At 36.8% G+C, this 21,374-nt stretch overlaps 1 protein-coding gene across 6 annotated transcripts in view; it reads right to left on the bottom strand.

The window, feature by feature from the left end:
* The window catches only part of LOC140754692 (uncharacterized), an 86,201-nt gene that overhangs the window by 45,020 nt on the left and 19,807 nt on the right, over positions 1–21,374 (bottom strand). For all 6 annotated transcript variants that reach the window (XM_073089734.1, XM_073089735.1, XM_073089737.1 and 3 more), the window contains exon 2: positions 4,761–5,417. In XM_073089734.1, the coding sequence (XP_072945835.1) occupies positions 4,761–5,417 (657 nt within the window). The remainder of the gene's footprint in view (positions 1–4,760; positions 5,418–21,374) is intronic.

Below are 21,374 nucleotides of genomic sequence, written 5' to 3'. Positions count from 1 at the left end.
TGTCATTTTTTATTTTCTGTCTTGTTCATTTTACGAAATAACAATAATTTTGGACGTCATTTTCAAAAGAAATCTATTATCATAGAATTTTCAAATATTTCATCAAACATGTTTTAGAATTCAATTTTTTTGTAACATTACGGATATTATTGATATTGTGATAGGCTTGTTCGAGCCAACCAGCGCAAAGTTCAACTGATAAACGCATAAAGTAAGCCAATCAGCGTGCAATTATTTATCTACCCTCACAACAACGTTTGCGAAAAAATATAGACTCTACATTGTTACTTCATCTATGGTCCTTCCGAGCCGCACACTTGACATTATTAATATAACTAATTGACGTTTATTAAGTGTTAAGTATATCACTTTATTATTTGGCTGTCAATCCGTATACCCATCGAATACGTGATCGAGTCGGTGATTACATAGGAAGTTTAGACTTATCTGCAGCCATCGCCGTCTGCTAGTTAAGATGCCTTATCAGAGGCATGAGGCGGGCTCGTGATTCGCAGCTCGGAGCCGAACAAAGACCTCGCCCGTCGAGCGTACTAGTGACGTACTTTGAGGACGCCCTACACTCAAATGTTTCGTATACGTACGTGTAACTGATAGATATGTAGAATTGTATTTAAACAAGTGAACTATCACCATTAACATATTGTAGGATACTACAGGTCCTCCAGACATTATCGCAATTTGATAAATGAAGCTTTGATACTCATTAGCCTTTCAGATGTAGACGACAGAAAAAGAGATAATTTTATGTACCGATTTCCGTTGAAAGTCCGATTAATCGATTTTGTTTCATGAACACGACATATTTATAAACCAAAACTTGAACATTCAAGGGTTTCACAGCATTTTCGAAAGTAATCTTGATCCAGTCGTTGTTCATTAAAATTTTGAGGTTATGTAATTAAAATGTCCATACAACGTTATCAACGCTGGCGTGCTCCGAGCGGTCGAAAAGCCGAAGGTTTAGTTCTATCCCAGCATTCCTAACAGCGGAGGCTTTAGCCAACGAAAATAGAGTGCACCATTTTGCAGGTGAAATTTCGGTGGCGTTCGGCGAAGTGGGATTAACCTGAACAAAGAAACAACGCGGCGTTCCGCTTTGACGGCGGCCAGCAGGTGTCACTTGCACCAATGAGTAATTGCCGTTTGGCGAAAAATTAAACGCCTTTATCAGTACCACTCACCGACGCTACTGGTGATGTAAAATAATACACAATGAACAATATGAATTTTCATTTCAAAACATTTTTATCGCGAATAATAAAAGTTTGAAAATATTTTGTTATTGTCAAGTTTATAAAAATCGAGTTTTGAATTTCTATTTTGAAGTAATTTTAATAAAGAAAGTAGATTTCTCTTTATAGACTTGAACAAAGGAAGGACCGTCATTTCTAGAGACCTATTCCTTCAAAAGTTTTATCAAATGATTCTTTGATTCTTACTCAAAAACCATCATTTTCATATTGACAGTCTTTTAATATGAGATCGAATTTACGTAGGTAAGTGATGTGATTATTTTAAAATTAAGTTTCGTACTTTATATTTAAAAAAAAAAACCAACAATAAGTTAAACGACAAAAAATAATGGTTAAAGTAGTTAAAGTACAGCTGAAACTTCTGCTGTCTGCGAACTTCCAGTGTGTACGAGCAGTAGTTAGAAGCGGGCAAAGTTTGTCTGTAACTTTCCAACTAAGTTTGTTAAGTATGTTGAAGTTAGTTTTATTCTTTGTAGTGCATCCGGAGACACATGCTCACGGCATTCCAGAAGAACTTCAGCCTAACCCTGGACGGGAACTGTATTTTTTATACTGCTAGTTATAGTATAAAGGTGGTAGAATCCTTTGTGGTTCGACTCCGGCGGCACCACCACCACACCTATTTCTACCTAATAATAGCAGTGTAGCGCTGCTGTGTTCCGGTTTGTGTGGTAAGGGAGACAGACTTTTCCGAGGCGTTCCAGCTTAGTCCTCAGGGGTAGCGGCGCATCTGTGGCCGACCTCAGGTAGGAATATCTAATCCTATCTGGGGTTGATTACAGATGTCCATGGGCGGCAGTAGCCACTTACCATCAGGTGGACTGCATGCTCGTCTGCTACTCTTATATTATAAAAAAAAAAAGTCCCATAGATAGACAAAGCTATTTTGGTGCAGTACAGATAACTAAAGACAATATAATTTTGATGACTAATATAATGTAACTTGACAAAGAAAAGTCTGGAGCGTTAAATAACGTAAATTCGTGACTTTTTAGTACTGTGTAGTAGTGTTTGATATTGATCCCAACTTAATGCCTCTAGTAGATCGCAAGGGTTTGGAGAGCAATGGAGAACAAAGCGATAAGAGAAAAGGTTTCCTTTTATTCTTTCACGGACACTGTACTCTAAAAAGGCAAAGAATTTGTCAAAGTAAGTAGCAAAAAGGAGGTTAAGCCGTACAAAGAACAGCAATTTGACGTCCTAGCAGGTGTCAGTTGCAGCAATGAGTAATGGCGCATTGTTAGAGCGCAAAAAGACGATGACCTCTCCTGCGCTTTAATGAGGTGAGGTGCACGGACGAATTTCGTGTCGTGTGACGTGGCCCGCAGTAATTGACCTGGTAATCACTCATTAGCGACCGAATTAGAAACTGTTTAAATTGAATTGCAATGTCCAATCGTACATGTTTCTATAGTCGCTAATGGCTATAGTTAGGTTAATTGAGCAATCTTTTAACAGGATGTGGAGGAAAGATCGCTTTTCGAAGATATTTTGATTACGTGATTATTCTGTGGGTGTGGATCAATTGCTTGGTTTCGCAACCTATCACGTGTTTTAACACGATCACCCAACGTTGAACTTTTGTTTGCTGTTTCAAAGTTTCTAACTTCAGTAACTTTTTTTTGTTTTAAAAATAGCGACTATGAATCACATTTCCCTACTTTTGAGTTCTAAATTAAGAGCCTTGTGACACTTCGTGATATAAAAGTGACATTTTCAAACTTTTGGGTCCCAGATTAATTGCAAATGGCACGTCAAGACGTCAATGGTAATGACTAGTAAGTATTGTTAAACGTCGATCGCTATGGTTTATAAAACTAAGTACTTACCCTTAAAGGTATCTTTAAACAGAATTATAAGTAAATTCGATTACATGTTTATTATTATCGCACCTTCCAAAGAGAGTATGGATTCAAATGAAATATTGTTTGTTGCGGACGCTTCGTAATAAAGTATTATGGGCCCTTTGTGAAATGGGTTTTTCAAATTATTTTTGTTAATGTTATATCATGTTGAATTTCCGCGTGGCTACGCTAGCCATTCTGTTTGATTCGTGATGTGATTGAGTTAGTAAACAATGTAATTATGCATGGACATAACACCTCAAAAATCTCTTGTTTACGATAGTAGATAGAACTGACATGGCATCAAAATGGTGATTAATGTTTTATATATTTTACTCTCTATAGAACAGTGAATGTATACAAGATTATAATGAATAGAAATCGATTTATTTTTTCTTTTTAAGAAATGAAATATTTTCTAACAAGTTGGCAAACCTTAGAACGCCATAAGTAATTTTCGCAGAATACAATCCAATGGTTTCAACAACGCAGGGGAATGTCGTCGGAGACCATGATCCACGTGTCGCTGTTACGCAAATGTGTGAATATGTTGGAAGTTGGGACATACTGCTTATGTATGACATTAGTGCTGGAGCTTCACTGGCTTTTGTCAAGATTTATGTGAGTTCTAAAGTGTACCAAAAAGTATATGACAGATCAAACATCATCAAACCTAAATTGGGACATGTGATAAAACATCCCACATGTTTTAGATCCTTCCAGTTCCAAACAGAATAGGAATCTAGTAGAATATACAATGTGACCGGTCAGCTTCCAAATGTCAGGACTCTGACTTTACAATGTCTGACATTAATGTTTGGGGTTTAAGATAGTATCAGTTTAGTCAGTCAGCGAGCTCGAATGGAAATCGCGGCTTTTCAAGTGTCGCCCACCTGTGCGAAAGTAATAAAACTTTGTTTAGTGATGAATTGAATAGTGTTTTGGAGAGGGAATGTCGCGGGGGTGCCCGCGTGTGTCGCGGCGTGGCGCGCATGTGGGTCGCGGGTTAATTCGGGCGCGGGGTCACCGGCCGGCGCCGGCGCACCACGCCGCACCACGCCACCGCGGGCCGACCCTTGCTGTTCGCCATGGATTGTTTTTTTCTTTTGAACCTTTTTACTGCGGGTTTATTTTAAAAATGTTATTTAAAAGAAACGATTTCAAGGTACTAGAGTTTTATCCTATTCTTGCTATCCCAACTTCGCCTACAAAGACGTATAGGTTAAAACTACGCGAAGTTATATTATCACTGATCGTGAACGTTCCCTGTACGAAAATAACGTGATAAAATTACGATATACAAATTCATTTCGAATAGACCAAATTTAAGCGATGCTTCCTTCGAATTCATTGCAGTTCTCACGTACACTAAAGACATTCTTTTTATATACGAAAAGAAAATTTTATTGCGCGGCGTAAAATCTACTCGATCGTATTGTGTTACTGAAAAGATCTTTCTTGAGACCTAAAGACTGCTTCCAAACAAAAAAAAAACTATAATGGAGTCTTTTGTAATGAAGAGAAAGTACAATAAGGAAGACTAAAACATTTTGCTAATACTCGTTAAGACTAAACGGTTCAGTTAGACAAAATAGATGCAATTTCACGGTCGAGCGAGTTAGGAGTAGAAGCGGTGACTTACCCGTTCTCGTCCTTTATTTTTTTCTTCCGACCGCGCTTCTTGGGCTGGTTGAGCATCATCTGTTGCGGGTGCATCTGCATGTGCGGGTGCTGGTGCTGCTCGTGGTGCTGCATGTGCGGCGGCATGCCGTGGTGCGGCTGCCCCAACATCGCGCACATCGCGTCCTCCTCCACGAACGAGTACGGGTCGTCGCACTCCCGTTTGATTCCATTGTATATGTCGTCGTCCCGCTTGAGCTGGCCGTACTGGTGTTGGTGTTGCTGATGTTGGTGCTGGTGTTGGTGTTGCTGGTGTTGGTGCTGCTGGTGTTGCTGGTGGTGCTGGCTCATGTCGTAGGGGGCGTCGGGTTCGCGCTTGAACGCGTAGGGGTCCTGGGGGTACTTGGGGAAGGGGAAGTGCTGGTAGGGCTCGGGCTCGGGGAGTTGCGTGGGGGGCGGCGGCGCGGGGGCGGGCTGCTCGAAGTGTCTGTAGGGGGAGGGGAAGGGGCGCTGCAGCAGCGGCTCGTAGGCGGGCTCGGGCGGCGGCGAGCGCGGCGGCGGCGGCGCGGGCGAGCCCTCGGCGCTGGACGGCTTGCGGCGCGCCGCCTCGCCGCTGTTGCTCGTCTCATACCCGTCGTCCTGGCTCTCCGCCGCCTTCGGCTTATCCTCGCCCTCCTCCCTGCAACACACAAACATCAACATTTACATTATTTTACATTTCAAAACTATTGTAAGAGGCAGAACAGTCTTTACAAAATGTCTTTGTTATCATTCAATGATAGTGAGGCAGTTTTTGTGACCTTTAAGGTCTTAAGGAACAATTTTTATTACGTAGTTACTTAAATGTTCAAAAACACAAAAGGATATGATGTCAAATAAAAGTATTATCGCAAAGATCATGTACGATAAATACGAATGAAACATTCAGGTGGATAGGTAGGTACACAAGAAAAACACATTCAAAAAGTGCAATAAAATTTTATTTGCAATCAGTAAACGCTTAGTTCTAGATTGTAACAAAAAGCACAAAGCGATATCAGTTAAAGGCTGGACGTGTGACAGAAAAGGAAACATGAAAGTGTCGAATATTGGATCCAACGTAGTCTAATCAAAACCTCGTCCACGTGTCGTAGTTGGCGAGTGGTGCCTTTTTTAGCCAATAAAATGGCCGGTCGGGAAACGCTGCTAATTGACAGCACGTAGCGTATATACGTATTTTTTGTCCTCTTTTAATTGCTCCGTTGGAAAGTAGTTGCAGAAATTAGCACCCGTATTTTTTATCGCAACGATGCGATGTGCGCGGCGGACGCGCGCGCGTGACGTCACGGTGCAGGTGCGTTCGAGATATCGCTAGGCGGACAGCTTTGGCGAAACTCTATGTACGATATACCTAATGGGTGGCCAGAACTAAAGTCAGTACGGGTCACGGCTCCGCGAGCTCTTACTCATATCATATACATTATGAGTTCGTATTTATTATATCTAACCTTCTTCGAATGAACTTTTAACATCGTTAAACTTTTGTTTACTGTCCATGAAGATCGTTTGCTTCTTTAGTATCATATATTCAAAGTTTAAAAGAATAAGTCTAGTCTCATTTCGTTCTTTTAACACTTATTTAAAATTTGCTTACTAAATTTCTATTGTAACAAATTTCAGTTTTTTATACAGGACTATAATAAAAATGGAATTAAAGGTATAATGACTAAAATATAATAAAAACTAAATTCTCGGTAACACGGCCGAAGCACGTTCTGTATGAATGCATTAGTTTTGTTTTTTGTAGAATATCTGCAATATTTGTGCTTTCTAGTAAAGTACCTGGTATTACATATGTGGAAACGTATTAAGCACCTGCTACACATAGATAACAAGTGACACCTTCAATTCACAAAGTGACCACCGATATACTCAAGAAACTTGAAAGTCGCAAATAGACTGCATCATGACGTAGTTACACGCTTAGATCATGAGTTTAAAGTTCAATACAAGTATGAATATACTTGTCATAGATTTTGTTTCTAGCGTAGAAATACTTATATAACACCAAAGACTATATAAAAGCATTCGCTATAGATACAGAAGCAATGGACATGGGGAAGAAAAGTATCATCCACGACTTATGACCAATTATTAATGTCAAAATTCACTGATCAATTCGAGATGGTGTAAATGTGAAGTGGAATGAATTTTTTTGTACAAAAATCATGACAATGTCCACGCTGTAGCCTTATGTATTGCTAGTCCTTTATATTCAATATTTTTATAAAAAAATACTACGAATATATGGCATTCGTACAGTAGGACGAGTTGTTAACGCCTCATAAAGCAGATCAGAAACAAAAAGAACCGACCTCTAAACCGTATGCAACTTGCCAGTTATGACTATGTAACGTACTTTATAAATACACAAAAAACAAAGGAATCTGGAGTGTTTACGGAGCGTGACCCACCACCACGAGCCTGTGCCATTGTAACCCAGACCCGTCACTTTTTATTTTGCCCGCGTCATGCGGGTCTTTACAATTTCTCCCTTGATGCGCGCAGACGCCAGCTTTCGGCGGCTGTTGGAGTTTCTAGAGAAACTACCGCAACGACCTTTTGACACAGACGAATAGGGTTGCCACACAAAATATTATATATTCCAAAAATTTGCAAAAATTGAGGAAAAATGTAGTACAAAATTATTTTTCGTCAAGATTTACTTTAAGATACCATAAGACGACATACTAGAACTAATACTACAAACATTTTCCTGAAAACCTGTTTTTAGCCTATCTATTTGCGATTTCACGGGGAGAGAGTCGGAGATGTGCCTCTTCACACAACACAACTTCAGTACGATTTAGTACGACTTATAGTATGATTGAGTAAAATATAACGCAATAGTAAAGTACGGGTGGCGACCCTATTGCAGAACTCTCTTTGCGTCTACAGCATATTTCATGTCTTTTAGTGCATATTTCAAATCATAATAAATTTATTTTAATAACACATTTGAACGCTCATAAACTACAAGTAAAATAATAAAATCAGTAGTATACTAGGTACTAAATATTCAAGGAAGGTGAATAATTCTTCCAAAATGTCAATGTTATCCATTCTAATTAGTTTTTAAATACTGAAAATCCGTTTTTTAAAACAATCACAGCCCACACTAAGATTCCCTGTATCGTGGGTGCTATGGACGCACATAGAGACAAATACACAAACACCCAGACCCAGAAACTTAAATTCATCATTTAGAAATCTGTCTAGCCGAGGGGATCGAATCCGGGACCTTCTGCACGTGAGACCGGTATGGTGACCGCTCCGCCACGCGGGTCAAACAATGAAAAATAATTTTTCAACACACTCTTATAGTAAATCCGTAGCATCGTAAAATCCACTAATTAAAGTGATGATCGTACGCGCCGAGTTGCCACTAGGCCAGTTCTGCCTAAATTAAACAGGTTAGCGGCGTCGGCGGTAATCGCTGACCTTAAACAAAAGGCGCAGACAATAGTGCGAAGTTTCCTGCCGTTTGCGACGCACATTCGCCCCACGTCCCTCGCTTCCTCCGCGCCGCAGATAATGTTATGCGGAGGGGCATAGACTATGTAGCGTAGGTGTTCCATGTCTATGTTATAGCTTAACGACAATAAGGTTCCAGTGCTTTGTAACGGAAACTCGTTTTAGTGTGAAAGGAAATTCCATGGAGTATGATGGGATTTAAGATTTTTAAATTATCATCGAGCCGCTCAATAATTAAGACATAAGATGTTAGGCCTAAGAATAAAGGTACTGTACTGTACAGTACTGGTACATTCCTTAACAGCAAACAAGCTTGCAGTCCACCTGATGGTAAACGGACACTGCCACCCAAGAAAATCTGAAACTAGCTCTATAAAACAGGGGGGTTTGATCACGGATACGTCAACACCTCTGAGGGCTAAAAACGAGAACCTCATATGAACGTCCACTGACACTCAAACACTTTCATTGAAGTGAAGGAACTGCTTCACGATAGAATTATATGATATATAAGTAACTCATCATGTATTTAAAAGCACGCTTACTGAAGTTATCTTACTGTATAAGCTTAAGTTTGTATTATAAGTGAAATTTTGTTATTTCTTTAGACAATAAAATTCTTTAAACCTAAACCTATAAGATATGTGCGGTGGTAGCTCTCAGGTTTTACTATCACCACGTTACCTTATTCGAATAATAATTTTAACACTAGCTACATTTATGGCATTTTAATTTAGATAGTTTTGTATACAATGGAACATCTGATCCTACATGAGCTCCACAGCTCGGCCGCGCAGAGGAGCGGCGCTCGCTCGTGAAATCTGAGGCCGTGACGTAGCCAGTCTCCAGTGACCTCAGCCACAGTTTTCGCACTAGATGCTTCTAGAATTTAGATATTAATATTCTACTTCATTTTAGGTACTAGGCACTAACATTTTATTTTCATGCTCATTTTTTAAAACGTGACCTAAATTTTCGACCCGGTGGCGTGTTGATTGTCGTATTGATTAGACTGGAAGTTGTCGGTTCGATTCCACGTGCTTTTTATATCTGGATGTATGTGTGTTAGCCTTCTGTCTTTATTATGGATACTACCAACAAGATAACTATTTAGCGACAGCGTGTACGAAGATACTAAGCTACGAATTATTAACAAACATATTTTTTATTTATAAATGTGGTTTGCATGTGATGTACGATATAATGCATATTTAGGTAATACTTAAGACCATCTGTGTTTTCGAACAAGAAGCAATTTAAGTCCATTTTTGTTGCAAGGATCAGTATACCTAACCGAGACTTCACGGACCGTATCGGGCCACAAAATCACTCTTTAACATTATGTAAATGTTTGAGAAATCAGAAAAAAATAATTTGCATATTAAGACCTTAATTAAGTATAAAACCTAACTTTTAATTAAGCACTTAGACGCTCGTTACAAGCTCTGTACGGACAGATCATCTTGCCGAGTGACGACATCGGTAAAAAATTAACATGCTGTTTCAAAAATTCTTTCAACAAAAATCCAACCATCCATGGTTAGGTATAAATCTGTTTCGCAGTCTTGGTTGTATTTTTTTTACGACAAAATTAGTTTTGCGGTTAATTTCATGCATGCTGTATAAAAGTAAGGACAAAATTAAATTTGTCGTGAAATAAAAAGAATTCCTTTTATACTGAAACAAACTTTGAATATCATTACATCATTTTAAGTCATAATTACACCTTACGTTATAATTACACCTTATGCGATGTTCACTTCAAAACGATTTTGCAAAAGGCTGGAGCTCAGGAGGACTGAGAGACTGAGATTATTTTTGGATAAAAGTTCAAACATCTCTAAATCTTAATCCTCATCAGATCCTCATCGTCTTGTATAACCAAGAGATTTCACATTCGGATAAAAAAACAAGTCATAATAGACTCCAGGGTTAATAAAAAATACTAAAGTAAAGCCATTAAATTAGAACATATTTATTTTTGAAGTAGGTCATTCATAACCAATGAATTTAAGTCGGAGTGTAAAAAATAAGGCATTTCAAGACCTGAAAGAATTATTTTCACCAAGTAGGTTAGTTACGGCTAATCTGGCTCATTAAATCCAACAAAACAAAACAAACTTCCATAATAACGTGCTCCACGTGACTATATTTATTCATAACCGTATACATTTTTTTCGCAAACAAATCAACAAGTGAACGATCTAAAATGAGTCAAGGTCATATAAAAATGTTCTATTGTGTTGTTTTGCAAAATATACAAACGTTATTATTACGGACCTAGCAGACGTGCTACTTTTAACGTCAGTCATTCGCGTTTTATCGATTGGGGCGATGTCGTACCGCGTTTTTGCGACTTCCTGCGTTCGGTCGAGGAGGGTTCCGTATCACCAATTTTAGTATTTTTCATCAAAGTAGCCATATATATAAATACATTGTGAATATTTGACGAGTAAACATATTACAATTCAATAGATAAAAGCGAAAACGGCTACCATTATACATACTCTGTAAAAATTGCAAGTGTCTGTCTATTCGGATTCACGAGATACAGTCATATTACAAACTTGCACTTTCAAGGCTTAGTAATATGGCTCAGCTTTTTCTCTTTGGGTGCGAAATGCTAAAAACGAGCTTTTTAGAAACAGCATTAAAACTGCGCGACGTTTGTCCATTAGCTGCTGGGTGAAGCCATGACCGGCGCTCAAACGTGGGCCGAAGAGCAGCGATAGATTTCTAAAACTAGCCCCCGAAAGCAGCTAAGCCTTCGATCGCCGTTAAAAGTAGCCTGTCTGCTGTGGCCACGACAGAATAGGAAATAGGTTGAAAGGCCGTACGTTACTGCAAGCTGTGTCGGAATTCAGCTATGGATATAATTAGTTTGAATCATCGTGAACTTGATTTGCTGGTTGTGCAGCGGTACGCCCACTGATCATAATCTCGGTACTTAACGAGTAAAGGTCACATACACACACGCAGACATTGCTACAAGTGCACTTACTAAACATGTAATTCTTTGTTGATGTAAACGTATTACTGTGATATGCTGAACAATCTCCTTTCGAAATGAGTAGATATTAGCTATCACCACGATAAGAAAACTTCACACAACTTTGAGTACTTTTTTAATCTCTAGACATTTGTAATGATGTCCATATAGAATAGATACTACTTCAAGATGATCACAGATGTGTTGTAATTTCTGACTAAAATGGCCGCATCGTATGTAAATCAGGAAACATGTATGGTACAGGATCCCTAGTATAGTTTTCATCGTTTATTAATAACAAGCTGATTTTTCGTGAGTAGCTTCGTTTCGACAAGACGCCCAACATTTTTCCTTACAGCAATGTTGGTAAATGGTAGCTTGATGGGGCAGCAAGGATAAAATATGTTGACCGGACGAATTCTAAAAATTTATTACTAACCAAATTTTTCTTTGTTAATTATCAAGATAATTATTTAAATAACGTGAAAAAATATTTGTCCTACAAAATATAAGGTTTTTATTAAGGCGTCCCCCCTCTCCAACATGTATCATAAACAAGGTCATGAAAAATAATTACTAACCAGCTGATTTTTTTTTTTATTGGCTGTCTACCATTTACATAGTCTACCATGCACATTGTCCTACAAATTGCATGGTATGTCATCTCGGACCTACGCTGAAAAGATGTTAATTCCGCAGGATTATTTTTTTTATTAGTAACTGTAGGACAAAGGTATCACGTGATAGGATAATATAATTTTTATCTAAATAAAACAATGTCCTACAAAAAAAAGGGTAACTTTTATTAATCCTACAAGATTTGTAATTTAACTATAATATAATATAAATAAACTATAAAACTGGCGGACTGGAATAACGTACTTCGCAATTTGTAGGACAATGTGGGTAGTAAGCTGTGTAAATGTTAGACAGCTAATAAAAAAAAAATCAGCTGGTTAGTAATTATTTTTCATGACCTTGTTTATGATACATGTTGGAGAGGGGGGACGCCTTAAAAAAACCTTATATTTTGTAGGACAAATATTTTTTCACGTTATTTAGATAATTGTCTCGATAATTAATAAAAAAAAATTCGGTTAGTAATATTTTTTTTTTGATTCGTCAAATCAACATATTTCATCCCTATTATTTTAGTTATAAACCACAATCGAGAACTTTCGTACGAGAATTTGTTGGGCGTCTCATTGAAACGAAGCTATTCTGGAACACTCAGCTTGATACTAATTATTTTTACATTAAGTATTAGTACTACAACTTTTAAGTGTAGGTCCGAGATGACATACCATGTAATTTGTAGGACAATGTGCATGGTAGACTATGTAAATGGTAGACAGCCAATAAAAAAAAAATCAGCTGGTTAGTAATTATTTTTCATGGCCTTGTTTATGATACATGTTGGAGAGGGGGGACGCCTTAATAAAAACCTTATATTTTGTAGGACAAATATTTTTTCACGTTATTTAAATAATTATCTTGATAATTAACAAAGAAAAATTTGGTTAGTAATAAATTTTTAGAATTCGTCCGGTCAACATATTTTATCCTTGCTGCCCCATCAAGCTACCATTTACCAACATTGCTGTAAGGAAAAATGTTGGGCGTCTTGTCGAAACGAAGCTACTCACGAAAAATCAGCTTGTTATTAATAAATGATGAAAACTATACTAGGGATCCTGTACTAGTATGCTTTTTCACCGAAACACAAAAGGGCTTGCTGCTAGAAATAGGTATGGAGGTGGTAACCTACCCGATCCTTACTGGCTATATTACTTTTCAAATATAATAATATATAACAGAATATAGAATGAGATGCCCTAGTTTATATATATTTTAAGACAATATTCGGTCCCAGCCGAATAAACATCCAATATGAACTAAGCTTTGGAGCTGGGATCTATTTCAGGAATCTATTTACAAAACCCATTTAGGTATCTAATTCAGGAATGAACGCCGCCATATTGGCTCCTAGATTGGGTTCCTGAAATTCTAAAATTCACCTCAAAGCAACTCTCTGGAAATTAATATCTAGGATATGTTTGATTTAAATTGATATCGGGAGCATTTTAACAGGTAAATATCTACTAATTAATTTTTAAGACTGACACACGAGGAACAAAATAGGTGTGTTATTGCAGTTTATGGGAAAAATACTGTCATCCAGTTTTCAACGAAGCTTTAAAGAATATGACGGTAGATTTATATGCGATTAATGACCAAAACTAAGGCATCTAGTAACAAAAATGTATGGAAGATGAAGATCCTTAATAGAATAATCTAAAAGATAGTATGTAGTTTATTAAGTTAAAGAAAAGATCAAAATACATGCAGAAGATTTCTTTGACAACGTCCGACATACTCGTTATACCCTTGTTATATATTTTTAAAGGGGAAAGCATTATCAAACAATATAGGTACTCTCCGGAATTATGATAGCGCCACACAGTGACATACATATCGAATTTTAATATCAAAAAGTTAATTGCCGTGCATCAAATACATCTTTGTCTGCATTCTACAAGTAGAACCGTTGAAATAAAAAATATGTCACCAGTTGAACTTTTATTTACTTAAGGCGAGCGCTCGCGTTCCATTCAGGGAAACTTTTCAACATTTAAGGAGACACCGAAATATTTGCACAAATAATAACATCCACCTTACTGTGAAAGTACTGTCAAATTCGTTCACACTTTTGTAAAGGTCATACCGATGGGTATATTCCATATATTTTTGAAACAGGAGTGTTTTCTATGGCCTGGTGATTATGGTCTCGGCAACTAAGGGAGGCAACGGCACATGAGCGACAGTAGCTCATATTTTACCTACCTTATTAACATTAAAAATACTAATCAAATAATAGGTATAGGTTGTAAATATTACTGACTTAAAAATATTTTTTCTTTGATTTGACGGCCTCATACACAAATCTATTTTTGTTGTGATAAAAAATAACCTTGTTCGTTAAACGAGTGTCTCATGTCCCATTAAACTAAGCTTATACGAGATGTAATGGCATAATAAACATTAATTATTAGGGTTCCGTACGCAAAGGGTAATAACGGAACCCATCACTAAGGATCCGTATTCCGTCCGTCACTCTACCCCTATTTCTTGAACCGTAAATACTTGACTTTTTACAGAGTGTGTATTAATAAGACGTAAACATAACACTTAAAATAAAAAATAACAAAACAAAATTAACGGAATATAAGACACGTTTTTACAAAGTTTTATTTATTCTCAGCCGATGTAAATAAGCAACCGTTTAACTGTAGCACGGAACCCCTTTTGAACGAGTTCGACTCGCACTTAGCGGGTTATTTTCCAATAGCTTTGACCCAATGCTGAATTATGAATCGGAAACTTTGCATCATCAATGTCGCGACCCTGGCGCCTAGACGTTATTTCTATCATCAAAATACGTATGCAAACAAGTAATTAATTTAAAAAATCAAAAACCCGACTGCACCAAAAAGGCTGAAGTAGAATTTCCAAAAACAGTGAAATACGTATTTCATTATTTTTATCCAGAAAGCCAATACAAAGATTCATAGTAGGTGTCTGCTTCAAATACAAAAGATGTTCAAACGATATTATCCTATTTTATCCTAGTGCTCATTTACGTTATATAAAGAACCTATGTGTAAAATTCCAGCACGCTTAAGTTCAGCGGTTTCCATTTGCGTTGATCTCTGGCACAGCAACTCACTCATTTAGTCAGACAGTCATCTCGATGTGTATATATGTTCTAGCTGACCCGGCAAATGTTGTGTTGCCATATAAATAAAAAAATGATAAGGGCAAACAACCCTTATCACTTAGGGGTAAAAAACAGATAGTGGCCGATTCTCAGACCTACTGAATATGTATATAAAATTTGGTGAAAATCGGTGAAGCCGTTTCGGAGGAGTACGGTTACTAACACGAGAATTTTATATATAAGATATATTATATAATGTATGAGTAATCTACTCTTAATTTTCTTTATTTCAACACCCTACTCGATAGGTTTGGTTAATTTTTTTTAAAACGTGTTACTATTTCGCGAGAAAAATTCACCATTTACGGTCTATAAAATATATAACTTCAGTAATTCAAAGTTTCGGTCATTATTTTACCTCGTTAGAGGTAGAATTTCATTATTTTTATCCAACAAGCCTGATACAAAATTTCATAGTGTTTGCTTCAAAATTGACGATTGTTCAAATGAACTTTTAACCCTTATTTAACCCTCTACGGGGTTGATTTTTCGGAGGGGGATAAATAAGTGCGTCCTTGTTCCTATCCAGAAAGCCAAATACAAAATTTTATAGCAATTGCTTCGAAATTAAAGGATTTCAAAAAAACTGTTTTTCCCTATTTTACCCTCTTAAGCGTAGAATTTCCAAAAGGCCTTTCTTAGCACTTATTCACGCTATATAGAGAACCTATGTGCAAAATTTCAGAACTGTAAGGTCCTTAGTTTAGGCTGTACGTTGATTTCTGAAAAATGAAAAAGTCATTTAGTTAGTCAGTCAATCAGTCACCTTGCTGTTTTATATATATACAAATATGTTTTTATAATCTCCGTTTAATTTCCTTTCATTTGATACCCTACTCGATAGGTTCGGTTAACTTTTTTTTTTAAATGTGTTTCTTTTTCGCGCCAAAAATCCGCCATTTTGATTTTCTTTTACTAACACCTATCTAAGGACACTCGGGTCATTGAGACAAATATAATGACACCTTAACTGTTGAAATTCATCCAGCCGTTTGTTAGATCGGATCAAATAAAGAAAGACAAACATACAAGATACGCGCGAAAAACATAACCCTTCCTTGGCAGTCGGGTAATTAAAAACGATATCAATCAATAATATTGCTTACATTATACCTGTGAATGTTTTGTTTTGTTCTGCCATTGTAGGCTGGTTTTGTTATTGAATATTTTTTTATAATATAGGAGTAGCACACAAGCATGCAGTCCACCTGAGTCCACCTGGTAAGTGGCTTTTGCCGCCCATAGAGATCTGTAATCAACCGCAGATAGATTTAGATATTCCTACCCGAGTCGGCCCAAGATGCGCCGCTACCCCTGAAGACTTAACTGGAACACCTCGGAAATGTCTCCCTTACATCCCTCAAACCAGAATACAGCAGCGCTTAAGTCGGCTGTTGTTAGACATAGGTGTGGCGGTGATGCCGCCGGAGTCGAACCACAATGGATTCTACCAACATCAAGAATGGAAATTGCAATTGTTGCGATGAATCACAGTAGATAAGTATTAAGGATGATGTAAACACCAATTTAAAACCTACACCTATTTCTAGCGTGAAGCAATTCTGCGTTTTATTGGAAGGGTGTGGATGCTGACTGACCTACATGTGAGATAACCATCCTAATCTTCAGGAGTGGCAACTGGTAACGCTGTGTTATCAGCTTCAGGTGGTTCTACCTGACCTGACCTGGTGGTCTATATGATGTTTAATAATCTTATATATAAAAGTGTCACAAAGTTAGTTACCGTACTCCTCCGAAACGGATTTACCGATTTTCACCAAATTTTATATGCATATTCAGTAGGTCTGAGATTTGGCTACTATCTATTTTTCATACTCCTAAGTGATAAGGGTTGTTCACCCTTAACATTTTTTTATTTATATGGCAACACAACGTTTGCCGGGTCAGTTAGTAAACTTATAAAAAGCAACAACTTATAAAAGTTGACACTCGGAAAATAAATAACCCGGATATATTCGATTTAAATTGTTTTTATTGACACTGAACTAAAATATCAAATTGATATCAAATCTAATTTAGTATCTGGTCGATAGCGATTAAAATATAAATTCATTTCTATACAAAAACTCACCATTTGTTTGTAACAAACTGACCAAACGTGTTGTTTACCGCGAGACCAAAACAAATATATCACAAATTCATTCATCTTTATCTCGATCTCGAGTCCGGCTCGAAGGACCGAAAATAAATGCAACTGCAGCATTAATTAAACAATGCCGATAGTATCTTAAAGTTTATTAATGAAGCGTCATTTATGTGAAAACCAGTAGGACATCTAGTTAATATTCAAATCGTCATTTATTATGACAGTAAAATCGATTCACTTAATATTAATGATGATAAATAAAACGTGTTTCTGATCGGCGGTTACTTGAGACGAGCTGTCATCAGGTGGACTGCCAGCTTTACTACAAGACGAAGTAAACATATAGACTCTTAGTAAATTATAACTTTTACTTGCTGCACTATACGAGGGTGGAATGGATTCTAGTTTAGCACAGACTGCACGTGAATTGAATCAGACTGCATACTGATTGGCTTGTATAACCGCGCCTTGTAATTTGAATAATATTATTCGTAGGCGTGGCATTACATACATTCTGATTCATGTATGCACTACCAAAAATATGTAACCATTACCTCTATTTGCTTACTTGTATGACTAACGCATTAATTGTCAATCACAAACAAATATTGATGTTCGTCTGTCACGCGTTCATAATTCTTGTCACCGACGTAACGTTAGCGTAGTAGATACGAGACGATCGTTAACATTCACCTCTCGTAGCGCACCGATAAACGTCCCCTCATCAAAAAACAATAGCGCCGTCGAACTAGAATCCCAAATGAACATTTACGACAACAGCTGATCGGAGCCACGCCGACCGACTCAACTTGGCCGCAATAAAATCGCCCAATGGAACGACACTAATATGTATTTTATAAGCCCTTTAAAATTTTAATGCGCACGATATATTTTAAATTTGCATCTATTATTATACATTTGTAAGTTAAATCATCGATTACGTTAATAAATATTCATTTGAGAAAATTGATGCTAGCGGTATAGTTAATTTATTAAAATTACTACTGGTTAAATACTACTAAATTGCTCGACTGTCGTGGATCGACTGTAGTTTATTATTGGTATGTGATAAGAAATGTTTACTACATAACAATTAATGTGTCTATTGATTTATTAACAAGAATATATTTTAAACATGAATGTATAATACATTTTTCTTAAGTAACTGCTATATTATATTTATCACACGTTAATATGAGTCATTCTCATTATCATATTGAGATTATATTTTCTTGTTTATTTTAGTAATTTCTTAAAAATATTTCTTCATTGAATAATCACAAAAATTATATTATTAGATAAGTAAACGTACTTTATTTAATACTAGGTAAGATTTCTGGCAATTTATTTAAATTTCAAATATTTTGATATATAACAGCATTCTCAAATATAAACAAAACTTAAAATTAGCATAGCAACAAACGCACAATCTTTTAAAAAAAATCGAAAGGGGGAAAAAGACGCACCGTTTTTGTAAGATTCCAACAGATAAAAATAGAGAGGAAAAAAAGCATAAATAACCCGTCGGCGTCCCATTTTATTGGAGTCCCATTCCCGGCGTGCGGGACGCATTATGCCGCAATGAACAAACGAATCGCCTCCATTCACGAGCTGCTCACTTGAATTATAGCGGCCCGTAGTAAACAAACGTAAGTGCACTGTTATTGTTACACTTAATAGTGTAATCATTCATATTGTAGCTTAACAGCGACGACATTGAACTTCCTTTGGAAGAATTACAGTATTTTGTTGAGGATTTTTTTAAGTTAGCCGAATATTTTATGTGCAAAGTTTTCCTGTTTGGTCAAATAATACCTACTATTCGCATGTTTGAGTTATCAACTTTTGGTATCAGTTCGGTCAGTGAGTATCCGTGGTACTGATGTCATACGCTAAAATCTTAAAATAGTTGTAACTCATGCCAACTGTATAATTAAATGATTACAATAATATAATTTATTTTACAAGTTAAAACAACTTAATCACAAATTTAAATTGGAGTTCATTTATGAAAGCGATAAAGAGATTATTAATGAATGAGCGATGAGTTTTATTTTACTACAATTCTCAATCATTTTATAGCTAAAGTTACGAGTATTGTTTACAAATTTTATAGCTAAAATATTTCTAACCACCGTATGATTATATTATTTATTTGCCCCACATTACAACTCATAGAACAAATAAACACGAAAGGGTTCCCTCAAGGTTCCGTTCGTCCACACAACAAGACTCCACACTTACACTCGTAAACGAATACCAAAAAGAAGCAAATTATTATTAAAAAGCGTTTTATGTTAAATCCTCGGCGAGTTTATTGTGAGACGTAGCCTCGGTGTTTACACTGGACATAAATGAATACAGAACATAAACGGATCGCGCTTCATTCATAAAACTGTTCGCTTGAATTATGGCGACGCCGCGGCACGTAGTAAACAAGCGTAAGTATCGTATTATTGTTATTACCTATATTTTAAGTCATAACTGCTTTTATATCTTGTGTGATTGATATTGCTGCAGGCCCGGCATGCTAATGTGGAAAACGGCACGCGACTTTGTTGCTGGTGGTAAAACATTTTTACATATCTTATAGCGAGGAAATGATCCTTAGTTAATATTAAAAATCCGAAAGTAACTCTGTCTGTCTGTCTGTCTGTCTGGTTGTCTCTTCTTCACGCCCAAACCACTGAACCGATTTTAATGAAATTTTGTACAAAGATAGTCTGAGACCCGAGAAAGGACATAGGATAGTTTTTATCCCGGAAATCCCACGGGAACTAGGGATGGCGATCTAAGATCGATTAATCGGAGAATCGATCTTTTGGACCCAAAACATCGATTATTTTAATCGATATTAGTAAGGATTGAATCGTAATCTATGCATTTGATCAAGTGATGATCTTTAGCAAAGTTGAAGGTACGAATTTTCAGTTTTATGTATATTAGTGATGTTATATGAGTGATGTTATATTATGTTCTTTTAAACGCGGGCGAAGCCGCGGGCAAAAACTAGTTGAAAATAAAGTTAACACTAAAGCTGAACAATGTTTCTTTGTTTGAACGCGCTATACTTAGCGAGTGTTAGTCAGATCATTTTTTTTATTTATACGCAATTTATTATGGAATGTTTTAAGCAACAATTTATAAACATCGGTAACCAGGAACTGTAGATATAGCTCCCACAGAGTGGTGTCAACTCTGTGGGATGTGCCGTCATATACTCGTACGTTACAGGCCAAGAAAAATGGTCAGCCTTAAAACGCGAGTGAAACTTCTTGGCGTAACTAGTACTTAATATTATTTAAAAAAACAAATCTCCCGAAATTCCTACAACCACAAACGGAGGGTACTTAAATTGAAATATCGTTTTCGACACACGGCATCACCAAGTCACGAGCGGTACATGATATTAATTTGTAATAACATAATAGTACCGTAGCGGTTAGGATGAAAAAAAAGCAAAAACGCCATTTGCATTCTAGGAACGTAATTTATCGTCGTAACTGTTCAAAGGTCGCTGGGATTTTTTGCGGCAATAATAATTTGGGATGGCCACGTGCCACTGAAATACTTGTGTACCTGTTTTGTACAAATATTTTATTATTTCAAAACATCTGACGGGAAAGAAACCGTCGGTAAGTAAAGTAAAAAATGCTAAAATCAAGGTTCACAATTGCGGATGTTTATAGAGATTATGTTTTATTTTTGGGTTCATCTAATTGGTTGATTGAAATGTTTTCTTTCAAAAAGGCTAAAAAAGTTTAAGATTTATTTACCCGAGAATTGTTTTTTTTTTCACATTTTCTAGCTATTGTGTGTATTTACAAGTAATCCATAGATTAGGAAGTAAACCAATAAAAAGTATTTTAAGCTAATAAGTCAAATCTTACAAATGACTTAATATATTAAACCAAGACTAATATTTTTTTTTTTATAATATAGGAGAGCAGACGAGCATGCAGTCCACCTGATGGTAAGTGGCTACTGCCGCCCATGGACATCTGTAATCAACTCCAGATAGGATTAGATATTCCTACTAATTAGATATTCCGACTAAGCTGGAACGCCTCGGAAAAGTATGTCTCCCTTACCACACCCTTCAAACCGGAACACAGCGGCGCCTAACACTGCTGTTATTAGGTAGAAATAGGTGTGGCGGTGGTGCCGCCGGAGTCGAACCACAAAGGGTTCTACCACCTTCAAAATTCTAAAAAGAATGGAGTTTTCAGGCAACGCAGACAAATTTTGA

Source organism: Epargyreus clarus, unplaced genomic scaffold (assembly GCF_041222505.1).
Source record: "Epargyreus clarus isolate Ecla_fem2 unplaced genomic scaffold, WU_Ecla_fem_2.2 ptg000031l, whole genome shotgun sequence".
Lineage (NCBI taxonomy): Eukaryota > Metazoa > Arthropoda > Insecta > Lepidoptera > Hesperiidae > Epargyreus > Epargyreus clarus.
This window is presented reverse-complemented; position numbering and strand designations above follow the sequence as displayed.